Source organism: Eurytemora carolleeae, unplaced genomic scaffold, assembly GCF_000591075.1.
Source record: "Eurytemora carolleeae unplaced genomic scaffold, Eaff_2.0 scaffold17, whole genome shotgun sequence".
Lineage (NCBI taxonomy): Eukaryota > Metazoa > Arthropoda > Copepoda > Calanoida > Temoridae > Eurytemora > Eurytemora carolleeae.
The window spans coordinates 625,618-649,287 of NW_019396047.1; the positions used below are offsets into that span (position 1 = coordinate 625,618).

A 23,670-nucleotide genomic window follows, 5' to 3' on the forward strand; every position below is an offset into this window, starting at 1 on the left:
TCTTAATCTCCAGATTAATTATTGCTTGTTCTCCTCATGAATTTAATCTCCAGATTAATTAACTGATCGGGATTAAGGATATCACATTCTAAATTTTCAGAGCTGAAAACGAGCATTATTTAATCTGGAGATTAAGAAAAAGATTGGATCAAGCATTAATCCCGATATCCACCATTCTAAAGTTTTCAGCTCAGTTTGATTAACTTAGTAATTTAAAACTTTTATGAAAATACTAGAACGGAACTAAACTCTTCTACTCTAATGTTCTAATTCTTGTATCTTTACCATCTGATGGTGCAAACCCTTAATATTTCAACCATTGGCTATTTGATCTTAAAAATTTAGCAGTCTGAGATATCAACATCAGGTTGCAAAGATACAAAGACTAGAAAATTAGAATTTAAATCTGGTGTTTAGATTCTTTATTTGATTTTACATACAGGCAGAAACTCTAAATAAAAAAATATTTTTGGTTTTTTTTCCTAATCTTTCGAAAAAGAATTTTTGATAGTTCTAAGGTTTCCTATTTCAAAGATTCAAGATGGACTCTTTAGTTTTAACCGTATATTTTTCATGAATGTACTATACGCATACTATTAAAAGAATTCACACCCAAATGTATGTATGTACATTGTACAATATAAATATTGTACAATTTACTTATAACTGTATTGTCTAGCTGTAAGCTTGTGGGACTATTTTTTAATCTAATATGTAAAAAAGCCTTGAACAACAATTAACAATTAATTAATAATAATCATTAATAATTATCAATGATAATTAATCATATAATATTAATAATCAATTAATTAACAGGATAATAGAGAAGTATTAATTTTAACCTAGGAACAAAGATGAGGGTATGAGTACATTATGCTTGTTTTTCCTAGTCTATAGGTTTCTTTCGTTCAATAAGTTGAAATTAACACTTTTTAAACAGCATATATTAACATCAATGAGAAGAATTGTAATAAAAACATCAATATTTTTAGAAAATAATTTATAACATTGAATAATGAAAGACCCCTGGATGGGGGCTGAATAACTTTAATTTTAAATTTGAAAAATGGTTTTAAACATATTCACAATAACACGACATCTAGCTATGCACCATTTTTATTTTTTAGAATATCAACCTTAATTGCGATGCTTTGAGTTCCTTGATCGGAAGTAAAATTCATTTCCGATTTAAATGATAAACATACATGGGCAAAATTATCACAGAATATTTAAATAAAATGGTTGATTATCAATACCAAATAAAAGAAGGATTTTTGTTTTCAGGATAAAATATTTGTTGGCAGTTTTAATGCTTTAAAAGAGGGAAATGCTTGTATAACTGTTTATAAATGAGAAAATGATATGTAACCTGTGGATAGATAAATGCTTTATTGCAAAATTGAAAAATTAAGATAAATCAATTGTCTTTTATAGACAATAACTGTTCCTGTCAAAACATTTTTGGAAAAGTTTTTTTTTCATAAAACTAACTGTTCTCCTTACTTTCAACTGCTCAAAGATCTTCTAGAACAAGATGGCGGCGGTTAAAGTAAACATTTTCAGTAAAGTGCTCAATGAAAGAAAACTTGTAATTTGAAGTTTTAAAATTGTTTGATCAAGAACCCTTCAACAATTTTATCCAATTTAAATGCTTACAATTATGTGACCTCTGTGTACTGTAGGTTTTATTGAACCGGTTTGCGAAGTTTTATTGTGACCCCTGGTGGACCTAGAACCGGTTTTCAAACTTAGAACTTGTTTACTGAAGCTCTCCGAAGATCCCGGCAAAGGTTTTCCTTAAATTCTTCATCGTATCTTCTCCTTCTAGAATTTCTCCGTCCTGGACAGATCAAGTTTTAATGAAGATATTAAATGCAAAACTATTCTAATTCTATTTTTCACTCTAAGGTTTTCTTTGTTATTTACATGCATGGCTTTGTTTTTGGAAATGCAAGGATTCCTACTTTTTTAAAATCCTACCTCTCCTATCCTAGGTTTCTTCTCTTCCTCTCCGTCCTCCTCCCTGTCATCCTTATCCTCCTTTCTAACCGTAGAGGATGCACTGGAGTCATCAGACCCGGAGCTAGACTCAGAACCTAAACCATCAAGATTTAACGGAATGTTAACGAAAAAACAGGTTTTAGAATTAACAATAATCATGTTATGAATAAAATCTAATTTTAATTCTATACGATGTATCTGTAACGAGTTTTCCTCAGATATATGGGAACAGGTTTGCCAAGCTGGAGGAAGCATGTTTTCTTCCATTTTACAGAAAACATAGGATACAAATAAAAACATTTTCATCTATTAATATTATAGTAATTCCGCTTAGCATCTAATTTTATTTCATTATACTTTAAAATAGATTTAGAGATATTTGAAATGTCATATAGTTGTATTTCAATAGAGCTTTTATTTCAAGCATCATGCAATGTAAGAATTATCTATAGTTTAGAGCAAGCAAGATAAAATTAGCACCATGCACTTCTTAAAGGGACTCTATACCTAACTGCAAGAATTCTTCCATTTTTAGATTGGCTTGTTCGATCACGGCGAATTTTCAGTTAGAATTTTAGCAAAAATATGGATATCTATATAGGTATATATAGGTTTACTTACTCATATATAGGTTTACTTACTCAGATAGAGGTTTACTTACTCAGATATAGGTTTAAAGGATATCGTTGTGAATCGGACATGCAACAAATAAAGGAACTCTTGAATTTACGTCCCTTTTAAATTCAGAGATCAGAGAGATAGGATAAAATATATAGTTTTTAAGTTCACAGATCAGACAGATTTAACAGAATGTTACTAAAGAGCCAGGTACATTTTAAATCTGAGCAACAAAGACATATTTTGGTCAAATCAGTGTAATCTGTGAGTAGGCCTTCAAAGGATGTTATCTTTTAGAAAACAGTGTATTCTACAAACATTTTTTTAAAGAGAAAGTTTTTAAGGTTGAATACTCTGAGGTTCGTGCTTTAACCCTTTACAAGTATATCTAGATGCTTTGTTTCGTTCACACAAGAAAAGTTTAAATGTGTAAACCGATAGAACCAAAAATATGTGGGGACAGGTACATTCAAAGTGTACTAAATTTTGAAAATCTTAAAATTAAACAAAAAATTAAAGTTTGTTTAAATATTTTTCGATAGCTTCTTAAAAAAACATTAATAACTGTTATACTTTATTGATGCAATATGGAGTTTTAATAATGTTTTTTTATTTAAAAGTTTACTTTGCATTTCCTGGGTTTCCAGATAGAAATACAAAAGTTTTTAATAAAATTGTTTTGGCCCGTTTCTTACACAATAAGTTTCATCAAACACATCGCATGGTTAAAATGTTTTCTAAAATTGAAATTTATAAAGTAAATAACCATGCTAAAAATGCTTTCTCCAGCAGTATTTGTAAAATCTTCTAAAAATAAATCAAATCGCTAAAAACTACGAAATGTCTAGACTCTGCTTACCTGATGAATCTTTGCAAAACAATCAGATATTAATATAACATGTAGAAGCAAGAACAAACAAAAAGGCGGGAAAATTTGTTTTGAAATATTTGAGTTTTGCATTTTCCCGCCAATTTTAAAGATGTGAAAGCTGTAAAGATTCCGATAATTAAAAGCAAAATCTATATATCTATTTTTTTGACAGTATGATGATATCGGAAAATTTAAACAATATCAGTGTAAAGTGTAGAAACTGTGTTATGAGAGAAAAAGTTGTCTGAAAATACTAATCTTCATATACAACCCCCCCCCCCGGGCCCCCCCTCGTCATTTGGGTTTTTAAAATACTGAAAAGTATTTTTGTTTATTACTTATTATTAGACCGACCATCAAATCAAAATAAAGACTGGAAGTTAACACTTTATTCTCCCTGTCAAAAATGAATGGTCCCAATTAAAAATAAAACTTATTACAAATTTTGGTATTGGTACAAATGTATGATTATAATTGAATATTAAGCTGTACAAGGGTCTAAAGAAAAATCAGAACTGAGGCCGAATTTAAATAATTTAAAGCGCGTCGCTGAACCGAAAAAAAACCGGTTCTAATTGAGCGCCGGCTCAAATCTCGAATATTTCAAGTGAAACCAACGATGTTTCAGACACGGCTCAAATTCTCTAAATTCGGCCTCTTAATAGAAAATTTAAAATTCTGAAAAAAAAACGTTTATTGTTTCCAATCTTCAAACCCAGGAGAAAAAGAAAAAAAAAACATTTTACCTGTCGAATCTGTTCAAGCAAGGAAAAATAAAACTAGATTAGTTTTCAGGAAAAAAGAAAATGCAGAATTGAGAATTGAGAATAATATTGAAAAGAAGGTCTAGCACAGTGCAGATAATTTAACAATAATATTGCAAAGGAACTAATTACTTACCAAAAACTCTAGTTTTCTACTCTTTATATTTATGAAATTTGATGTCGTAGATCTAGATATTTTTCTTTGAATTCTGCTGGATCAAATTGTAAAATTTTAAAACTATAAATCCAAAGATATATATAAAAGGAATTAGAAAAGTAGAGTTTTAGGCGAGTAATAGAATAATATTCAGATGTAAAATAAAGTTTGTTGAAACGTAATAAATTTAATGCAGATTTTAGGTTCAGATTATATGTTAAAACTGAATTCATGTCAAGAAACTTGTTCAGTTTACATGTTAAAACTGAATTCATGTCAGAAATTTGTTCACTTTACATGTTAAAACTGAATTCATATCAAGAAACTTGTTCAGTTTACATGTTAAAACTAAATTCATGTCTAGAAACTTGTTTAGTTTACATGTTAAAACTGAATTCATGTCAGAAATTTGTTCACTTTACATGTTAAAACTGAATTCATATCAAGAAACTTGTTCAGATTACATGTTAAAACTGAATTCATGTCAAGAAACTTGTTCAGATTATATTAAAACTGAATTCATATCAAGAAACATGTTCAGATTATGTTAAAACTGAATTCAGGCCAAGAACTTTGTTCAGTTTATATAATAAAACTGAATTCATGTCAAGAAATATGTTCAGATTGCATGTTAAAACTGAATTCATGTCAAGAAACCTGTTCAAATTGCATGTTAAAGCTGAATTCATATCAAGAAACATGTTCAGATTATATGTTAAAACTAAATTCATGTCAAGAAACATGTTCAGATTATATCAAAACTGAATTCATGTCAAGAACTGGTTCAGTTTATATAATAAAACTGAATTCATGTCAAGAACTGGTTCAGTTTATATAATAAAACTGAATTCATGCCAAGAAACTTGTTCAGATTGCATGTTAAAACTGAATTCATGTCAAGAAATATGTTCAGATTATGTTAAAACTGAATTCATGCCAAGAAACTTGTTCAGATTATGTTAAAACTGAATTCAGGCCAAGAACTTTGTTCAGTTTATATAATAAAACTGAATTCATGTCAAGAAACTTGTTCAGATTGCATTTTAAAACTGAATTCATGTCAAGAAACTTGTTCAGATTGCATGCTAAATCTGAATTCATGTCAAGAAACCTGTTCAGATTGCATTTTAAAGCTGAATTTATACGGGAAAAATTGTTCAGTTTCCGCTTAGAAATGAGAATTGATAAAATGAAAGTTTCTTAGTAATATCAGACTTGGGACCCGGAATTTCAAAACTAAATGTATTTCATGTAACTTGAACTCAGAACATTAAGCATTGAGGAAAGAGCAAAGGGCACAAAAGAGTATAAATCATAAAAATATACAGGGTGTCCCAAAAACATGGGAATTAAGTGACGAATTGGATATCGTCTTTGTTATGAATTAGCATTGTAATACCTAATTTCAAAAGCCATAATATTATTATGTCTGCTAGAGTTTATTTTATGAAAAGGGTAGAAGACTGTAAGATGTGTCTATAATGTCTCCGCAAGATGAATAGTGAATACGGACAAGTTTACTCTGTTTGTATACTGCAATTTTCTTGTTTTACTAAGTACAACCGTATGCAGTCAAAACATAAACAAACAAAATGCAAACAAAGCAGACGAAACTCTTACAGATTACAGCTTTCTCAGTAGGTATTACTATACTCAATCAAAGAATTATATAAAAAGACGATATCGAATTCGTCACTGAATTCCCATGTTTATTGGGACACCCTGTAGCATAGAGTAAAGAAGAAAGAGCACTGAGAAGAAAGCATGTAATGTAGAGCATTTTTGATCTAAATCCTTAGCAGTAGCTTTAAAATAAAGTTGTTAAGATAAATTTCTGAGCATACACTTTAAAATTTCTGTGTTTTTATGTCTTTTAAGTCAAATCTAACAGTTGTCTTCCTATACTACATATTTGTTTGTCTCACTGTAAACAATTAAATATAACATTCCGAAGTATTTTAATACTGGTTTGAAAATGTCACAATTTAGCTAAAGATTTTTCTATTTGTAACTGTTATTAATGAAATATCTCTGTAAATGTTCAGGGCTCATTTTCAGAGTAAAAACAATTACAACTTAAAGACGACTTTCACTTCGCGTGTTGCTGGTTATGAGGATAGTTTACCTGCAGAATCATGTCGTTCCCTAGGTTTAGGATCCGGAACTATATTCTTCTTCACTTCCTTCACTTCCTTTACTTCCTTCCCCTTCATCTCCTTCCCCTTTATCTCCTTAGCTTTCACCTCCTTCCGTTGAATAACCTCCTTCAATTCCTGTTTTACCTAAAATTAATTTAATTTATTTTCGAAGTATTCAGGGAATTGAAGGCTTGAAGGCTTCAACAAAATTCATTATTAGATTTTACGGGACTTAAAAGTCATGGACTCATGATACATGCATCATTTATCAGAATTTGTAAGATTTTATAAAATACAGAATAATAAAATAAACCTTTAGCTTGTACGTTATTCAACAGTTTTTGAGTCACACCGTTTAGGGTACAAGGTTACCCACAAATGGTAAGATGATATAATGACGACCTATTTTTATTTAATTCATCGATCTCAAGTTTAAATTTAGTTTTCTGCCTTGAAAAAAGTCTGGTAATGATAAACTAAATTATATTTTAAAAGAAAGTTTACAGTTTCAGGGATTCAACTTTAGGTTTACCCACAAAGAATGAGGCTGTAAAGACGATATTAAACTCTTGAAATATGAAGATTTTAAGGTCTTCTATCTGAAATCTAGTATTTTATGGCATATTCAATGATAAACAACTAAAGAAACATGTTTACAGAGAATCTTACATGTAAGAAATCAGACAGTAAAAATGTTGTACAGTAGTCTCTTAAGTCTCATTTTATATGGAAAACCCTGTAGACTGTAGTAAAAAAAAATCGACTGAATAAATTCACTACAGTCCTCGCAGAAGTCTCGTCCATAGTAACCCTCACAATATTATGATGTGAAAGTAGCGGGTCTCAGCTGGACGTATTCAGGAGGCCGCCTTGGATCAGTAAAATCTATGGTTTTTGGTTTTCAGGGTTTTTTTTTAGCTCAAACGGGTGCTGAGCCCCCACCCCCATAAAAAGAAAGAAATAAAAAGCCACTACTTAGACCTTCCCCAGGTCTCCAGATATTTTTAAAGAAAATATTGGATTTTTTATAGAAAATTAAACTTGTTTCGAACACGTTCCCGTTGTTTAGGACATACAGAGAGAGCCATACAAATATTGGAATAATATAATTAGAAAATTAGATTTGTTTCGAGCACGGCCCTTTTTAAGAACATAAAGTGATTAGTGAAACCCATAGACTGTAGAATTGGAAGACTGTAAGAATTAATTTATGATTTTAAATAGCATAAATGCCTGAAACACAGGCATTGTGCAATATTACACATTTTTATAGTAAGATTATTTATAGACTATAACACACTGGTGAAAACTTTTGCTTTATAATGTACATTATCGAATTCACATTAGATTGCTTTAATATCATCTTCATATCCCACAGTTTATAATATACCTTGCCGAGCTCTGCTGCACTGGATGAGCTTGCTGCACTAGCGGGGCGGCTTGGACCACTCGCTCCACTCGTTGCAGTCACCACAGATTTGTCGTCTTCCAACTTGGGTTTAATTTCCCTCGGTTGCTTGCATTCAGACTATAGAAAATAAAAGTGCAATTAAAATTTGATTTGTTCATCAATTTTCTTAAATTTAAGAGAATCAAGATTAAGAGAATTTTAATTTGCTTTCCCTATAAAAGTAACCCTACAACCAACCTAAGAAAATCCCTGTGGTTTTACCGAGTTCCCCAATCCAAATTAGAGGAAAACAAACAAACAAATAAAGATTGCTTCTTAATATGTATAGATATTCACCTCCATTTTATTAAAAACAATGTCTGCTATATGTCTTCTATCCTCCTCCTGGCTGTCTCCTAGGAGTCCTGCTGCACTGTCGTTCACCTTAATTTTACAGACATTTTTAATAGGGTAAAAAAAATGACATGCAATAATTTTAAATTAGTAGATAAGATTGACAAATTTTTACGATACAAGCAAAAGAAAATCAGTTAAAACAATTTTTTATAAGTTACCTCGATGATATGTTACTTCTTTGATATTTTACCTATATGATATGCTACCTCTCTGATATGTTAGCTCTATGATATATTACCTCCATGATATGTTACCTCTATGATAGGTTACCTCTATGATATGCTACCTCCATGATATGTTAACTTTATGATATGTTACCTCTATGATATGCTACCTCTATGATTTGCTACCTCTATGATATGCTACCTCAATGATATGTTACCTCCATGATATGTTACCTCTATGATATATTACATCTATGATATGTTACCTCTATGATATGTTTCCTCTTGATATGTTACCTCCATGATATGTTACTTCTTTGATATGTTACCTCTATGATATGTTACCTTAATGACATAATACCTCTATACTATGTTACCTCTATGATATACTCTTTTCCATCCTTAGCAACAACTGCTTCCAAAGAACAAATGTCTAGTCCTCCAAATATTTCAGAAACCTGGAGGGAAAAAAATTTGAGAAAAAGTACAAAAAAATTTGGAGACAATATATTGTTTTGAATGTAACTCTGAAAGTAAAAAGTATCTTTTATTTTAGAGATATTAAAGGGACTGTAAAGGAAAAATGAAAGGGGTATAGGATTAAACCTGAGAATCTAAGACGTTGAACGACACATATAAGACACCTATCTGATGTTCCTGTCTCGAGAAATTGATAAAAAAAACTGTGTCAAAATTATACGAAAATCTATATGTATGAAATTTAGCATAAAAGTATTAGGGTTAAACAGATCATATTCAACAAATACGCAAACAATCTGAAAAGTATTATACAATTTTTTAATTTTTATTTTGCACTTTTAATAGATATAATTGACAATATTATTATAAGTTCGTATTACGTCACGAGAACTTCCACCAATAAGAGTGCAGTATACTAGTCAAGTGATACAGACGGAAATTACGTGACCAGTATACTGCACTACTATTGGGTGAAGTTATGGTGACATAATACGGACTAAATGTAATAATATTATCAATTATATCTATTAAAATTGCAAAATAAAAATTAAAAGATTATAATATGAGCAAACCTGAGATCCTCAGGCTTCTGTAGGATATCTTCGTTATCAGATTGGTTTTGCATTTGTGGAATATGATCTGTTTTATGCTACAACTTTTATACAAATCTGCATATATATAAATTTGCGTATAAATTTGACACATTTTTATATCTATTTCTCGAGACAGATAGTTGTCTTATATGTATCGTTCAACGCCTGTGATTTTCAGGTTTCATCCTATATCCCCTTTTAGATAGCATCTATGAAAAATAAATTGTATTTTTTCCTTGAGAAAAAGATATATTTTTTTCAAGAAAATTTTTTTTTTTAAATATTTGAAGGAAAATTTGTCCTAATGAATTTAGGATTATGATTTCTACAAATTGACGAAGAAAGTCTTTGCCAGTGAAAATTTGAAACGTTGAAATTTCTATCTAGAAAATTTTAGAATTTCTTCGAAAGATTAAAAAATTGTCTTTTTTTTGGGGGGGGGGGGGGTAATTTGACAAAAAAAAACATTTACTTACAGCATCTATCCACTTCTTGTATCTATCACTGATGGGTATCTCCTCTAGAATAGATTGTCCCAGATTCGTCTTCCATTGACCGCTCAGGCTCTTCCGCCTGCAGTCACAACAGTGAGACAAGCTGGACAAGTGTACACTACAGTTACTACATGTACACAAACAGTGGCAAGCAGTACATAGCTAGTTTAATACAGTGATACCATTATATTTTGGAATAAGAAAGGCGACTGTTAGACGTATGTTATGGTTTTCAATAGTTCAATGGTTCAAAATTGTTCAGTATAAACAGACCAATTTTACTTAATAAGTAAATGCACATAATTTTGGTTAAATGTCGTCTTTATATTCCAAACTTGCATGGATATTACCGTAAAAAGATCCACCAGGAACCGTCATATTTCTCTTTACTAAGTGAGTGTATTTTTTTTCTCTGGGAGGAATGTAAACAAAACTTTTTAAATTAGCAGTACACTTTTTTAGTTAAATGAACTGTAATTTTAAGTAACCCTCAATGCGAAAAAAGGCAATGCCCGATTTACAACGGTTCTCTAGAAACCTGTCTCTGATCAAAATTGTGGAAAATACCAATGTGTGAAGAGTGTTTATTTCTTTTTATTGCTTTAAATAAGCAAGACAGTTTTGCAGGGAAACCGCAAATAAAAATAACAGTTCAGAGAATAAAAACATTTATATCTAATTCATATTTGATCAGACAAAGCTTTTAACCGTTGTAAATAAGGCATAGTAATCTTTGCATGGAGGGTCACTTGAAATTGTTCGCTTACAGTCCCTTTAACGAAGATATGGAGGTTCCTTGTGCATCATCTTTGATTCCATACAGCACCAAACTTTAGTTACGATTTAAAAATGCAAAAATATAACTAAAGTCTAATGCTCTGTATGTAACCTAGCACTAACATTGAACAACAGAAATATGTGCATAAATATAACTGCAGAGCAACCTGTTGGAGACTGAAAGAGTATTTTAATTAATCTATTCTGCCATTTTCTTTCATTGGTGCAAGTTTAAAGATCAAATTTTTATTATTTTTATTTCTTTTTACCAAAGAATAGTTTCCAACAGCCTAGCCAATGCACTGAACAATTATTTCAGTACAAAGTGCATGTACATTGTAAATGCACAATTACAGAATTTACATGTACATAAGTGTAAAATGTATCTACCAATGAAAAATATTTACAAAAGAGGCTTTATTGACAGTCTCATTTGTAAAAAATGTATGTTTTTTTTCAATCATATAAACATAGCTTAGACTCATTACAGTTTAGAATAAGAAATGAAAAATTTATTTTCATAAAAATTAAGTGTCTTAAACCAATGGAATAAAAAACATTTTAAACACTAATTTTTTTTCAACCGCTGGATTTATTTTAACTCTTTTGCTTTCAACCGCTGGAAATACAAGTTTTATGTTACATTTTTTCTTATAACGGCTACAAGATTTATTGTCTTCAACCTCTGTAAATTTCACAATTACAAGTTTTTTTTTCAAAACTTTTTTGGTTTCAACGAGTCAAGAAAAAAAATGATTTAATAAAAGTGTGAAGCCACCTAAAAAGTAATATTTTGAATCGTTTTTTTTATCTAAACTGCATTGTAGAGTCTAGGCTAATTCCCTGTACCGCTATTTTGACCGCTACCGTTTTTTTTTTTTTTTTTTTTTAACTGTGTAGGGGTGAATGTATATTACTATGGTGCAAGGGAGGGAATATATTATTTAATTTATGTATTCTATATTCTACAATTTAATAGAACAGCATGTTAGATATTATATAAGTTTTATCAAAGTAATAATTATATTTTGTTCATTCAAACCTATTAAACGCTTTTGCTGTGATTTTATAGAGGTCCAAAAAATCAATGTTTTTAAGTTGGTTTTAGATCATAAAAACAGAAGGGATGATTTCAATGTGGCGTTTAATAATAAACTAAACCTAAAGAAAACAAACTATTTGACGACTTGCATATTAGATGATGGCAAGCTCAATTCATAATGAACAATGAAGGTTTTGTTCAATTATCATCATTATTCATAAAATTAAAATTTTATTTAAAACATTATAATTTTCAGATTGTAATCCATTTGCCGACGCCTTTATTGAATATTGAACACTGAATAATAATGAGGATTGGAAAATTTATATCATAATTTTTAAAAAGTTAATTAACTTTTAATCACAAATAAATGAAATAAAAGAAAAACTGGGAATTATTTCGGCAATATCTTAAATTTTCAAATATGCATCTTTTTATTTTATATGTATTTCTGGTTGTATCACACAAATTATGTAAATTTATCTATCGTTTTTATGATAAAATAAATTATGCAAAAATATTATTCGAGAAACTAGGCGATATCATCCAAACCAATCACTTACATGTTTTTCTTAATTGTGTTGATAAACTAGTTTATTATTTTATATGGTTTCAAATAATTTAATTTAATATGTTTTTAACCATGATTCTATCTTTACTGCCCAGAGGTAAAAATGTTTGTGTAAAATATTGCGAATCTATAATTTAGATCTCGATATTCACTGTGACAACTTTTAAACTTCAGGAAAGGAACTGAGGTTTTGCCACAAACTCAAATTTTAGAAACCGTATATCTTTGCAACCTTTGTGATGTAACTCTTTTATATTTTTAAACTTAGATTATTTGATCCTTTAACAACAAATTTTAGACCAAATCTTTCATTATAAAACCAATTAATTCTTCATTCTCGCCCCTTTTACATTATAATTTGATTTTAAGAACTGAGATTATAAATTGTTTAATTTTTGGTTCAAATTCCTTTGAAACAATTATAATAAGTTAACTCAAATTTCAATAGAACGTGGGATTAGTTTAACATCACAAGAATTTCTATTTTCTTTGTTTTATTTATTCTTATAATATGAATAATTCCAGAAATATGCACACAAGAGTTTACAATGTTCATTATATATACAACGTACAATTTACTGCTTGTGTAAATGCGATTTGCTAATATCCATCTCTCAACTCTAAATTTAAAAAATATTGTACTCAATAATTTGACTTTTTCGAGGCGTCTAAGTGTTTATGCAAAAATATTCAAATTTTACAAATATCAGTGAGAATATTCTAAATATCAAAAGAACCAAATGTTTTCATTTTTACCCGGAATTTTTTTTTCTTTTTTAACATCAGTTAGTTTATTTAAAAAGAAAGAACGTTCAATTGTATTACTTAAAGAGATTGTTCGCTTTTTAAGTGAAGAACAGCCATTTAAAGGGACTGTAGACGTAATTTCAAGTGACTTGAAGGTGAATTTGAAATTATATCTACTGTCACTTTTTAAAAGTGCCATCGATGATTAAAGATGATGGATATATCCGATTCATCCTTTTCAAAATTAATTAATTTTAACAATTTTATTTGTAAAAAATGCGTTGAGGTTTTGTGCAGTGCATGAAACAAGGAAACATGATAGAAAATGGTAAAAATTTGGATTATGTCCGTCGTCATTACTTAGTAAATAAAAAGGTTTGAAAGGTATTGAAGGATCAATTGAAATTAAGCTTTTAATCCCTCGTCAATGAATTACGATAGTTAGAATCAAGAACTATTTGTTATAAGTCACAAAAAAACATTAATGTTTAAAATCATAAAAAAAATATTACTTTAAATTCTAGAAAGGCATAATGAAATAATGAAAACATTTATTAAAAAAAAGAATATTCATTTTCCAAAAGGAGAATAGTTTTATAAATTAGCTTGACTACATTTTATTTGTGTAAAAGTATGAACTGTGTGTTGTTGTTTAAATTTGCTTCAAATTATCTTTTTTCTGGATCATTTTTATTTTAACAGTCAGATAATAATCCACGAAAAAAAATCCTTTGTATGTATGTACATGGGAGTCCAATGGAATATATTAACAAAATTTTTTTTTGCAAATCAATAAGATCTGAGGCCGAATTTAAAGAAGTTTTCAAGATTAAAACCAGCGCTCAATTGAAACCGGTTTTTGGGGGATTTAAGACGCAGTTAAATTCATTAAATCTTCATTGTTTTCCCATTTTTGAGTGATTTCCTAGAAGATGTCTATTCAATTATTTCGAACTTGCCTTCGTTTTCAATGATTAGTTGATTGATATTGAAAACGAGACAATTTGTTAATCATTACAATCATTCACAATTTTTTGCACAAATTAATAAATTACGATTCTTCAATTTCTAAAAAAGATGCATTGGTTTCATATTTGTGAATAATTGTGTTTTACAGAAACATAAAAAGCAATAATACATCTACAACTACTTGGGTTCGTGTGGGTAGTGTAGCAAGAACAGTTAACTACTTGGGTTCGTGTGGGTAGTGTAGCAAGAACAGTTTTATCATATTATATTCAAGATGTATGAGACATCTACCGGAGGAAAATAGTACTTACATGAGTGCCCGATAGTTAGTTCCAATCTTGAAAACGTGAAGATCATATTTAGCATCAACATAGTTCTCAACAGTACAATAGGAGTTAGAGATTGCAACAACACTCACCATATCCTGGACAAATATATTCTTTTCAAAAATTAGTTTGTAATTGGTATAATTATTAAGCTAGTTTGTGATTGATCCCTAAAAAAAATCAGTTTGTGATTGATCTTTTCAAAGCTAGTTTGTGATTGATCTTTTCAAAACCAATTTGTGATCGATCTCGTCAAAACCAGTTTGTGATTGATTTTGTCTAAACCAGTTTGTGATTGATCTTTATTAAACCATTTTGTGATTGTTCTTGTATAAACCAGTTTGTGATTAATCTTGTCTAAACCAGTTTTTGATTGATCTTGTGTAAACCAGTTTGTGATTTGTCTTGTGTAAACCAGTTTGTGATTGATCTTGTCTAACCAATTTGTGTTTGAGCAAGTTTGTAATTTTCATCATCAAGACTAGATAAGAGTTCGTTATTTTCAAGGCTAGTTTGTGATTGGTATTTTTAAAATAAGTTTGTGATTTAATTAAGCAAAGCTTATTTGTTTTTGGTCTATTAAAAGTTTTTTTTGATTGATCTTATCTATGCATGATTCTTTTGATCTTTTTCCATCTTGTTAGGGTTCTTTTAAGAATTGGTGGGAAAAGTTTTTAAAATGTTTTCTTACTTCTGATACACGCAAAGAACCTGCAGTTTGCACAGAACAGTTTTCCATTTTTCAAGAATCTTTTTTTTACTGTAGACAAATTTAGAAACTAGTATTTCAAACTGTTAAAACAAGAGCCAGCATAAAAGTTTTTCAACTTGGGTTGAATTCTGTTGAAAAAATGGTTTTCCGGAGAAAATGTGATTCTCATTTATTACACTTTTTAGCAAAAGTTAGGAATAAACTGGATCAAATTAATAGAAAACTATTGTTGCCCTGAGCTGAAAACTTTAGAATGGTGGATATCAAGATCGATGCTTGATCTCCTCTTTTTATTAATCTCCAGATTCGATATGGCTTGTTCTCCTCTTGTTATTAATCTCCAGATTAATTAACAGATCGGGCGTAAGGTTATCCCATTCTAAAGTTTTCAGCTCTGGTTATATATATAATACCTGAAAGCTTGTTGTATTCTCCACCTTGACTTTACCAAGACCACCATGAGCATGCCCAAGTTTGAACACACATGGATACTTTACTCCAGTAGTCTGCAATAGTAGAGGGTTAGCAGAAGACGGAGTAGGATAGGAGTAGGATAGGAGTAGGATAGGAATAGGATAAGAGTAGGATATGAGTAGGATAGGAGTAGGATAGGAGTAGGATAGGAGTAGGATAGGAGTAGGATAGGAGTAGGATAGGAGTAGGATAAGAGTAGGAGTATGATAGAAGTAGGATAGGAGTAAGATAGGAATAGGATAGGAGTAGGATAAGAGTAGGATAGGAATAGGATAAGAGTAGGATAGGAGTAGGATAAGCGTAGGATAGGAGTAGGATAAGCGTAGGATAGGAGTAGGATAGGAATAGGATAGGAGTAGGATAGGAGTAGGATAGGAGTAGGATAGGAGTAGGATAGGAGTAGGATGATAGAAGTAGGATAGGAGTAAGATAGGAATAGGATAGGAGTAGGATAAGAGTAGGATAGGAATAGGATAGGAGTAGGATAGGAGTAGGATAGGAGTAGGATAGGAGTAGGATAGGAGTAGGATAGGAGTAGAATAAGAGAAGGATAGGAGTAGGATAGGAGTAGGATAGGAGAAGGATAGGTCAAAGATAGGAGTAGGATAAAAGTATGATAAGGTTGGATAAGAAGTATAATTATAGTAGGATAATAGTAGGATAAGGTTGGATTAGGATTAGGATAAGGTTGGATTAAGAGTAGGTTAGGAGTAGAATAAGGTTGAATTATGAGGACGGATAATTAAAACTAACCATATCCTTGTGGTTTGGGAAGTATGTTTGGTCAATGAGTGGGAAGTTTTCTTTTCCAAGTTTCTGCTGAATGTTTACTAGATGAGCATATACCCAGGGTCGGTCCTAACAAATTCAAATATTCAGATAATTTTCAGAATTTAAAGGAACTGAGTTTTTGTCATAAACTATGATTTTGCAATCTAATATCGGAGACTTTTGATATTTCAAACTATGTTTATGTTTAGATTATTTTCAGTACTCCTGGCGAAGTATATAAAAAAATATAAAAAATAAAAACTATAAAAAAATATCTAGTACAACAAATTGGACATTTTTTTGTCGATTATTTTCATTCAATGATTTTTCGTTGTTTTTCTTTCGATATTTTTTTAATTTGACCAATACTGTTCGACCAAATAATTTAAGTTTGAATTATCAAAGGTTTAAATCATCAGGTTGCAAAGATAAAGGGATTATGAAGTTTGAGTTTGTGACAAAAATTCAGTTCCTTAACATAAGAAAAGTTTACCTGAGACCGAATTTAATAAATTTGAGCTACGTCGCTGAACTATTTACCACCGATTCAAAGTTAAAGTTCAGGAAGGATTTAATCTGTGATTCAAATTTGAACGAGCAGTAGGCAGTTCAGTGATCCCACAAATTCATTAGATTCGGTCCCAGGACTATGAAGGATAAGAATTTCTCCTACCTGGAAATTATAAATAGATTGTAGTGTATTTATGCTCGGAACCCCGCCATACTGTAAACCAAGAAGCATGTTCTAAATCATGCTAAACTTAGAACAAAACTTTTCTTAAAAATATTATTAAGAAAATCTATAATTTTCTGAAAAAAAAACTCAAATTTAAAATCTAAGAATAGCACACCTTGTAATCTTCATTAGCATCCTTTAGGTTCTGTCTTACCAGAAGAAAATCAGGTTTAAAGCTTCTAAAAAAGAAGAAATCAGGATTGACGCATTTTAACAAGAAATCAGGTTTGACGCATCTTAACAAGAAGAAATCAGGTTTAAAGCTTCTAAACAAGAAGAAATCAGGGTTAAATATCTAAACAAGAAGAAATTAGGGTTAAAGCTTCAAACAGGAAAATAGTATCTAAAAAAGAATAAATCAGGTTTGACGCATCTAAATAAGAAGAAATTAGGTTTAAAGCTTCTAAACAAGAGGAAATCAGGTTTCAAGCTTAAAAACAAGAAGAAATTAGGGTTAAAAGCATTTAAAAAAGAGGAAAATTAAAACTTTTGATTGAATTCCGATTTCTGAGTTGGGACAATAAATTTACCATTAGAACAAATGTATTCTTACATTTTTAAGTGGGTTTACAGAACTTTAAAACTAGACTAACCCAATCTTACAGGGTAAATATATTGAGTATTTTCAAAAGTAGAAATACTAAAATATTTAGCGAAAACAGAAAAATGGAAACAATTGATTTTTTCCATTTAGTCAAAAATGTTATAGAATCATGAAACCTTACAAGCATATTTATGGAACAATGCTTTTTTTATACCTTAGTTAAAATTTTTAATTTGATCGAAGTGGTCTAATTATGTGTAATTCTACATTATATGGTGAACATGTTTTTGCATTATGAATCCTTTCTTGTTTATCAGCTAAACTTTTGTGCTTAAAAGGATGACGTCATCAATAAGTCCTATTCTTTGGTAAACTACGTCATCAGTTCCCAGCCTAGATATCCTCCATGCACCAGATACAGGCCTTATATTTATCAGAGGGAGACGGAAGGGGGTACTAAGATAAAGAGGAAAACGAGAATGATAGGATATAAAGTAAGAAATTAGAAAAGTAAATGCGAAAAGGTGAAAGAGTATGAAGGAAGGAAGGGATATAAATCTTTTAAAAGAAAATGAGCATCTAAAGGGTAAAAATGTTTGGAAGTCATATATCCGGAAGATCAAATTTCAGGAACCTTTTAAAGTTCTTTCTATCAGAAAATATATTAAATAAAAAGAATGCTGCACATATGCTAGATGTACAGTTCAGACAAATAATATATGTATGTATACACATATCTACATAGAATTTATGTAAATATATGCAGAAAACATTTATGTTGAATATTGCCTATTCATCTGCCAAATTTTACATTAGCATGATGTTTATGAAAACAATAGTGTTTTGGTAAATCAAAATTATATTCTTTTTATTTGTAATTAATTTACCTCGGAACCCTAGTCCCAGCCTTGTTTGTGGTGAATATTGACACTGTTACCCCGGCTTCAGTATTTGCAGTCACAGTTATATCTCTGTTAAACATACATAAAATGTCACGTGCTTAAATCAGCTGACGCGCGGCCATTTTAAATCAACAACACAACTTAGGTGGCGCAGGCATTTAAATTTTACAGGAACAACTCAAGTTTAATTTGATTATTAAAAATACATAAATGTTATATTTTTGTAATATTTGGAATACTTTATGCCATAAAAGTATTTCTTTGCCTGAAATGAAATCTATAGCCTAGAAGAGTAGAGGCTAAATAAATATTTTCCTATTCAAGCTTAAAGGGAGTTTTCGCGAAAAATTAAAGGGGATATAGGCTTAATGCGATAAAAAGCGCTTTTGATCGTTACTAATCTTACTTCTATCTGTTGCGTCTATAAGGAGAAAATTGTTAAAGACGTCTCATACCAAATAACTTAGCGGCCATACATAATTGAGAAAATTGCAACATACTACTTAGACCGTAAAAAATCAATTTAATTTCAAACAAATTATTCAGATATTACAACCTATAGTCATCGATTATCTTTCGCCACATTTGTATATAATTTATATTTTATAATATTTTATTTATTTAGAAAACGTTTTCAGCGGATTTCGAAAATTGTGAGGGGTGTGCGGCATTCTTAGATAGTTGCGCAGGCGACAAGAGAAATAAACAAACTAATTAAAAGATATTATAAAATTTAAACTATATACAAATGTGGCGAAAGATAATCGATGACTATAGGTTGTAATATCTGAATGATTTGTTAGAAATTAAATTGATTTTTTACGGTCTAAGTCATATGTTGCAATTTTCTCAATTTGTATGACCACTAAGTTATTCGGTATGAGACGTCTTTAACAATTTTCTCCTTATAGACGCAACAGATAGAAGTAAGATTATTAGCGATCAAAAGCGCTTTTTTATCGCACTAAGCCTATACCCCCTTTCATTTTTCGCGAACACTCCTTTTAAAGAAATGAATTATCTATTGCAATATCTTACTTGAAATACACTATAGAAAATTGAAAGCAGTTTAAAATTAATTTTCCTTTAAATTTTCTTAAACGGTATTTTTCTAATCTTCAAAAGATCATCGTTGTCAGCCTATTTTTTGTGTGAATACAATTCAGCTGGATAGCTGGGTCTTTTCTTTTTGTTATTTTTTATACATTTATAGTTTTCGCAATTTCAGTTTTGGTCCCATGTGTCTCAGCTAAAGTAGAAATACGAATTAGAAGTTTTTGCAATTAAATATTGTAGCTGACAAGAAACGAAATGTCATTGGATAAAATTTCAAGAGAAGATGAGAATTTTAAGGAGAACAGGGATTAAGAGAGATTAAACAAAAATTAAAGATATTAAACTAGTTTTACAGCGGTTTCCTAAAGTTAAGTAGATTCTTAAGATTTTTTTTTTAATTGAAGAATAGAATTAAATTTCTCTCATTAAAATTCCAATTTCCAAAGCTGTTTTTTTCAGCAAAACAATATTCAAATACTTGAAATGAAAGGATTGGGCGACGAAACATTACTTAAAAAGACTCCATTTAGAATTAAAAGCTACAATCATGATCACATTTTTTGAATTCTTTAAAGTGCTAAAAAAATCCTAATTCCGGTCACATGAGTCCTCCTGTATCATTCTTCAGCAATCCCGCCACAAGATGGTATATATTTATTTTAAAGAACTAAGAAAGGCGTATTTTTATGGAAACTTAAACAAAAGTTTTGCAAAGTCGAAGTGCATATAGCAAACCTTGGTTTTTGCTCACTGTGTGACGTCTTTAAACTTTTAAAACAGACAGTAAGTATAACAGACAAATGTCAGGGAGTAAAATCATTAATCAAAACGTGTCAAAACTTATTTGAAGACTAAAAGAATTTAGTTTTGTAAATATAATAAAGTGAATGTAGATGCTTTCACAAAATTTGGATTTATTACAACAAAAAATGATGCTCATTTAGCTGACTCAGAATTTTATTGCCAAACTAAATAACAGAGCCCCCCCCCCTTCTCTTAATGGATGATACTAGAAGGGTTTAATGACTTAAAAATTACGATTGAGATGAAATCGCGGTCGTCTGTACTGGAATATATCTAAAGCAAACCATTGAATGAGGATGAAATAAAAATTGACATTTTTCCTTGAGATCTCATGTTTTTGGAGAACCCTGTAAATATTCCGGGACCCCGGTATTAGTGCCATAAACTGCATCGCTCTGTTTAGTAAATGAGAGTGTAATAGGTATTCTGCTCTCTCCTTTCTATATATTTTTCAGCTTAAAGGGACAGTAAAGGAAAATTGAAAGGGGGTATAGGCTAAAAGCTAATCACTTTAGCTTTTCATCGAGACCCTTGAGACGCCTATCTGAAGTTCCTAACTCGAGAGTTGATATAAAGCTGTTTCAAACTTGTACGAAAATGCATATATATACAATTTCGTATAGAAATAGTTGGTTTAAACAGACCATGCTCAGAAAAACAGCAACCAATCTGAAAAAGATGATATCCCAGAGAAAGCTAATTGTAATTTAGGTTTACTTTTATATTTGTTGTTTCTATTTTCAATAGATTTCATTCATAATATTATTTTTACGTCCGTATTACTTGACCAGAAATTCCACCAATGGCAGTGCAGTAAAGTGGTCACGTGATACAGGCGGAGACACGTGACCAGTATACTGTTCTGCCATTGGTGATAGTTCTGGTCACGTGATTTAAGTTTCAGATTTTCAAAATTTTACATATATGAATTTTCGTATAATTATAACACAGTTTTATATCAATTTCTCGAGACAGGAACATCAGATAAAACTTTCATGGGTCGCTATCAAGAGCTAAAGTGATTAGCTTTCAGCCTATACCCCCTTTTATTTTTCCTTTACTGTCCCTTTAAGTTTTACCAGATCATCTCTCAATGTCAAGTTGTTTGTTTAACACTGAGAAATGGAAACTAATGGTTGAAAGCGGAGAATTTGTAGATAATGGAATATAGGATGATAAAGGTTTAGTAGGGGATTAATGAATACAGAATAATGGAGTAAGGTTATTAAATGGAATAATGTCATTAACAAAGGATAATGGAATATGGTTATCAATGTGCAAGGGTAATCTATTAAATTTTATCTTTCATTGGATTATGGTTTGAAATATGCAATTTTAAGGATCAAAGAAATATTAAAAATATTTTCTATATTATTTATATGAAAATAGATAAGCATGGGGTCTAATTTTTCCCATCTCAAATCCAACTTTTTGCGTTGAAAAGTTGAAAGAATGTTTTCTGAGAAACTAAATATTGAGACTGAGATATTTGTTTTCATGACTGACTGAACAGTTGTTATTCTGATCTACATACTATAATATTAGGATAAAGGATATGGGGGGGGGGTATTATTCTAAGGATTAAAGTCTGTTTTTTTTAGCAATGTCTGGAACAATAAGAATTTCGTTATCTTGTAATATGTTTCTTATTTAGGATCCTTTTTCTAGAGCTCAAAAAGGCCACCAGGACTGAACAGAAACGGACCTGTGTGAGACCTGAAATGGCCCAGAGTATGGTTTTCATCAGTAGTTGAACTTCGTAAACTTAGTTGACCCTCTTCTTTTGAGCGGACCGGATGGTTCAGTTTAAAGAGTGGTTTAATTCCATAAGTAAAAATCAAGTAAAAAAAGAGTTAAAAGATGGACCAAGAAGCACTCCCATTTCTATAGTTTAATATGGTTTTACGTATCCCTGAACTCTGCTTGTTCCACCTTGATATCCCAGTCTGTTTGGACACGTTTACCTCGGAAATATTTAGACCTGAAATATTAAAAGAAATGATAAACATTGTTATGTATTCGAGAATTTTAAATTTTTCTTTTTTGTTCTGTTTGAAGTTGTAAAAATGATGATAATTCGCAGTATATTGTGGATGTTTTCATGATAAAAATATATAAATAAAGGGACAACTCACCAATCTGTGTTCTGATCATCGATAACAAGAAGAGTGAAGCATCTATCCTTGTTTATCCCTCTGTAAGCATCAGCTTTATCCCTAGCCAGTTCAACCTTAGCTGATACAACCTAGACATCATCATTCTGTTAGAAGAAATTCTATCATTATGGTAGAAGTGATTCTATTATTATGCTAGAAGAAATTCTATCATAGAAGAAATTCTATCATTTATTGAAAATATATTTCGGTCTGGGTTGACCCTCGTCAGTTCTTGAGATTGTTTCTTCACAAAGATTAAAAACAAATTCTATCATAGAAGAAATTTTGCAATAGTAAAAATTCTATCATAGAAGAAATGTTCTCATAGAAGAAATTCGACACGGTTCGACCACAGGAGAGAGTCATATTTATGATTATGAGAAAGGCAAATTTATTTGGTTACAAACTAGATACTAGCTGGAGTAAATACGTTGCCCAGGTTTTGAAAACCCTTTAAAATAAAAATATCCATTTTTTAGGCTGTGTCACCCCCGGCCGGGAACCCATGGATTCACTCAAAATGTTTCAGCCATTTTGGTCCAGCCGTTTGGTTTTAAAGAAAAAAATTATCAGATCTTTCTGTGTCCGTCTTCTTGTTCTCACATTGGCTAAAAAATCAATTTACTTAATGTTTCAAGGTAAAAAGCTAAACGTTAGGTAATCTAAGCAAAAACAATAATAGTAGGCTTCTCATTAGTTCTTAGCAGGCCTCTCACTGGTTTAAACAAAAATCGCGATTAAATAAAAACTTATGATAGGCTTCGAGCGAATAAATACCGAAGTCAAATTCAAATAATCAAAAGAAACTGAGTTTTGCCACAATGTTGCCGCAACCCAATAGCGTAGATCTTTGATATTGGGAAAAATCAAAGATTTACATCATCAGGGTGCAAAGATAAAGGGATCAGTTCATCTTTGAAAAACAATTTGTTGAACTAAAACCAATGTATAAACCTTTAATAAAAGAAAAGACACAGAATTAAAGGAAATGGGCAT

The 23,670-nt window shown here is 30.5% G+C and overlaps 1 protein-coding gene across 1 annotated transcript; it reads right to left on the reverse strand.

The window, feature by feature from the left end:
- Positions 1-971: 971 nt before the first annotated feature.
- LOC111703321 (synapsin) lies at positions 972-23,181 on the reverse strand. The gene is made up of 18 exons (XM_023475231.1): positions 23,164-23,181; positions 22,654-22,763; positions 22,431-22,499; positions 18,644-18,727; positions 17,328-17,391; positions 17,150-17,221; positions 16,459-16,563; positions 15,645-15,737; positions 14,505-14,617; positions 10,070-10,166; positions 8,898-8,978; positions 8,297-8,383; positions 7,940-8,077; positions 6,537-6,693; positions 4,237-4,245; positions 3,479-3,487; positions 1,981-2,096; positions 972-1,840 (listed from the first exon to the last, which is right to left on the reverse strand). The coding sequence occupies exons 1-18, from the start codon at positions 23,179-23,181 to the stop codon at positions 1,760-1,762; spliced, it is 1,503 nt and encodes a 500-aa protein (XP_023330999.1). The 3' UTR covers positions 972-1,759.
- Between the last annotated feature and the right edge of the window lie 489 nt (positions 23,182-23,670).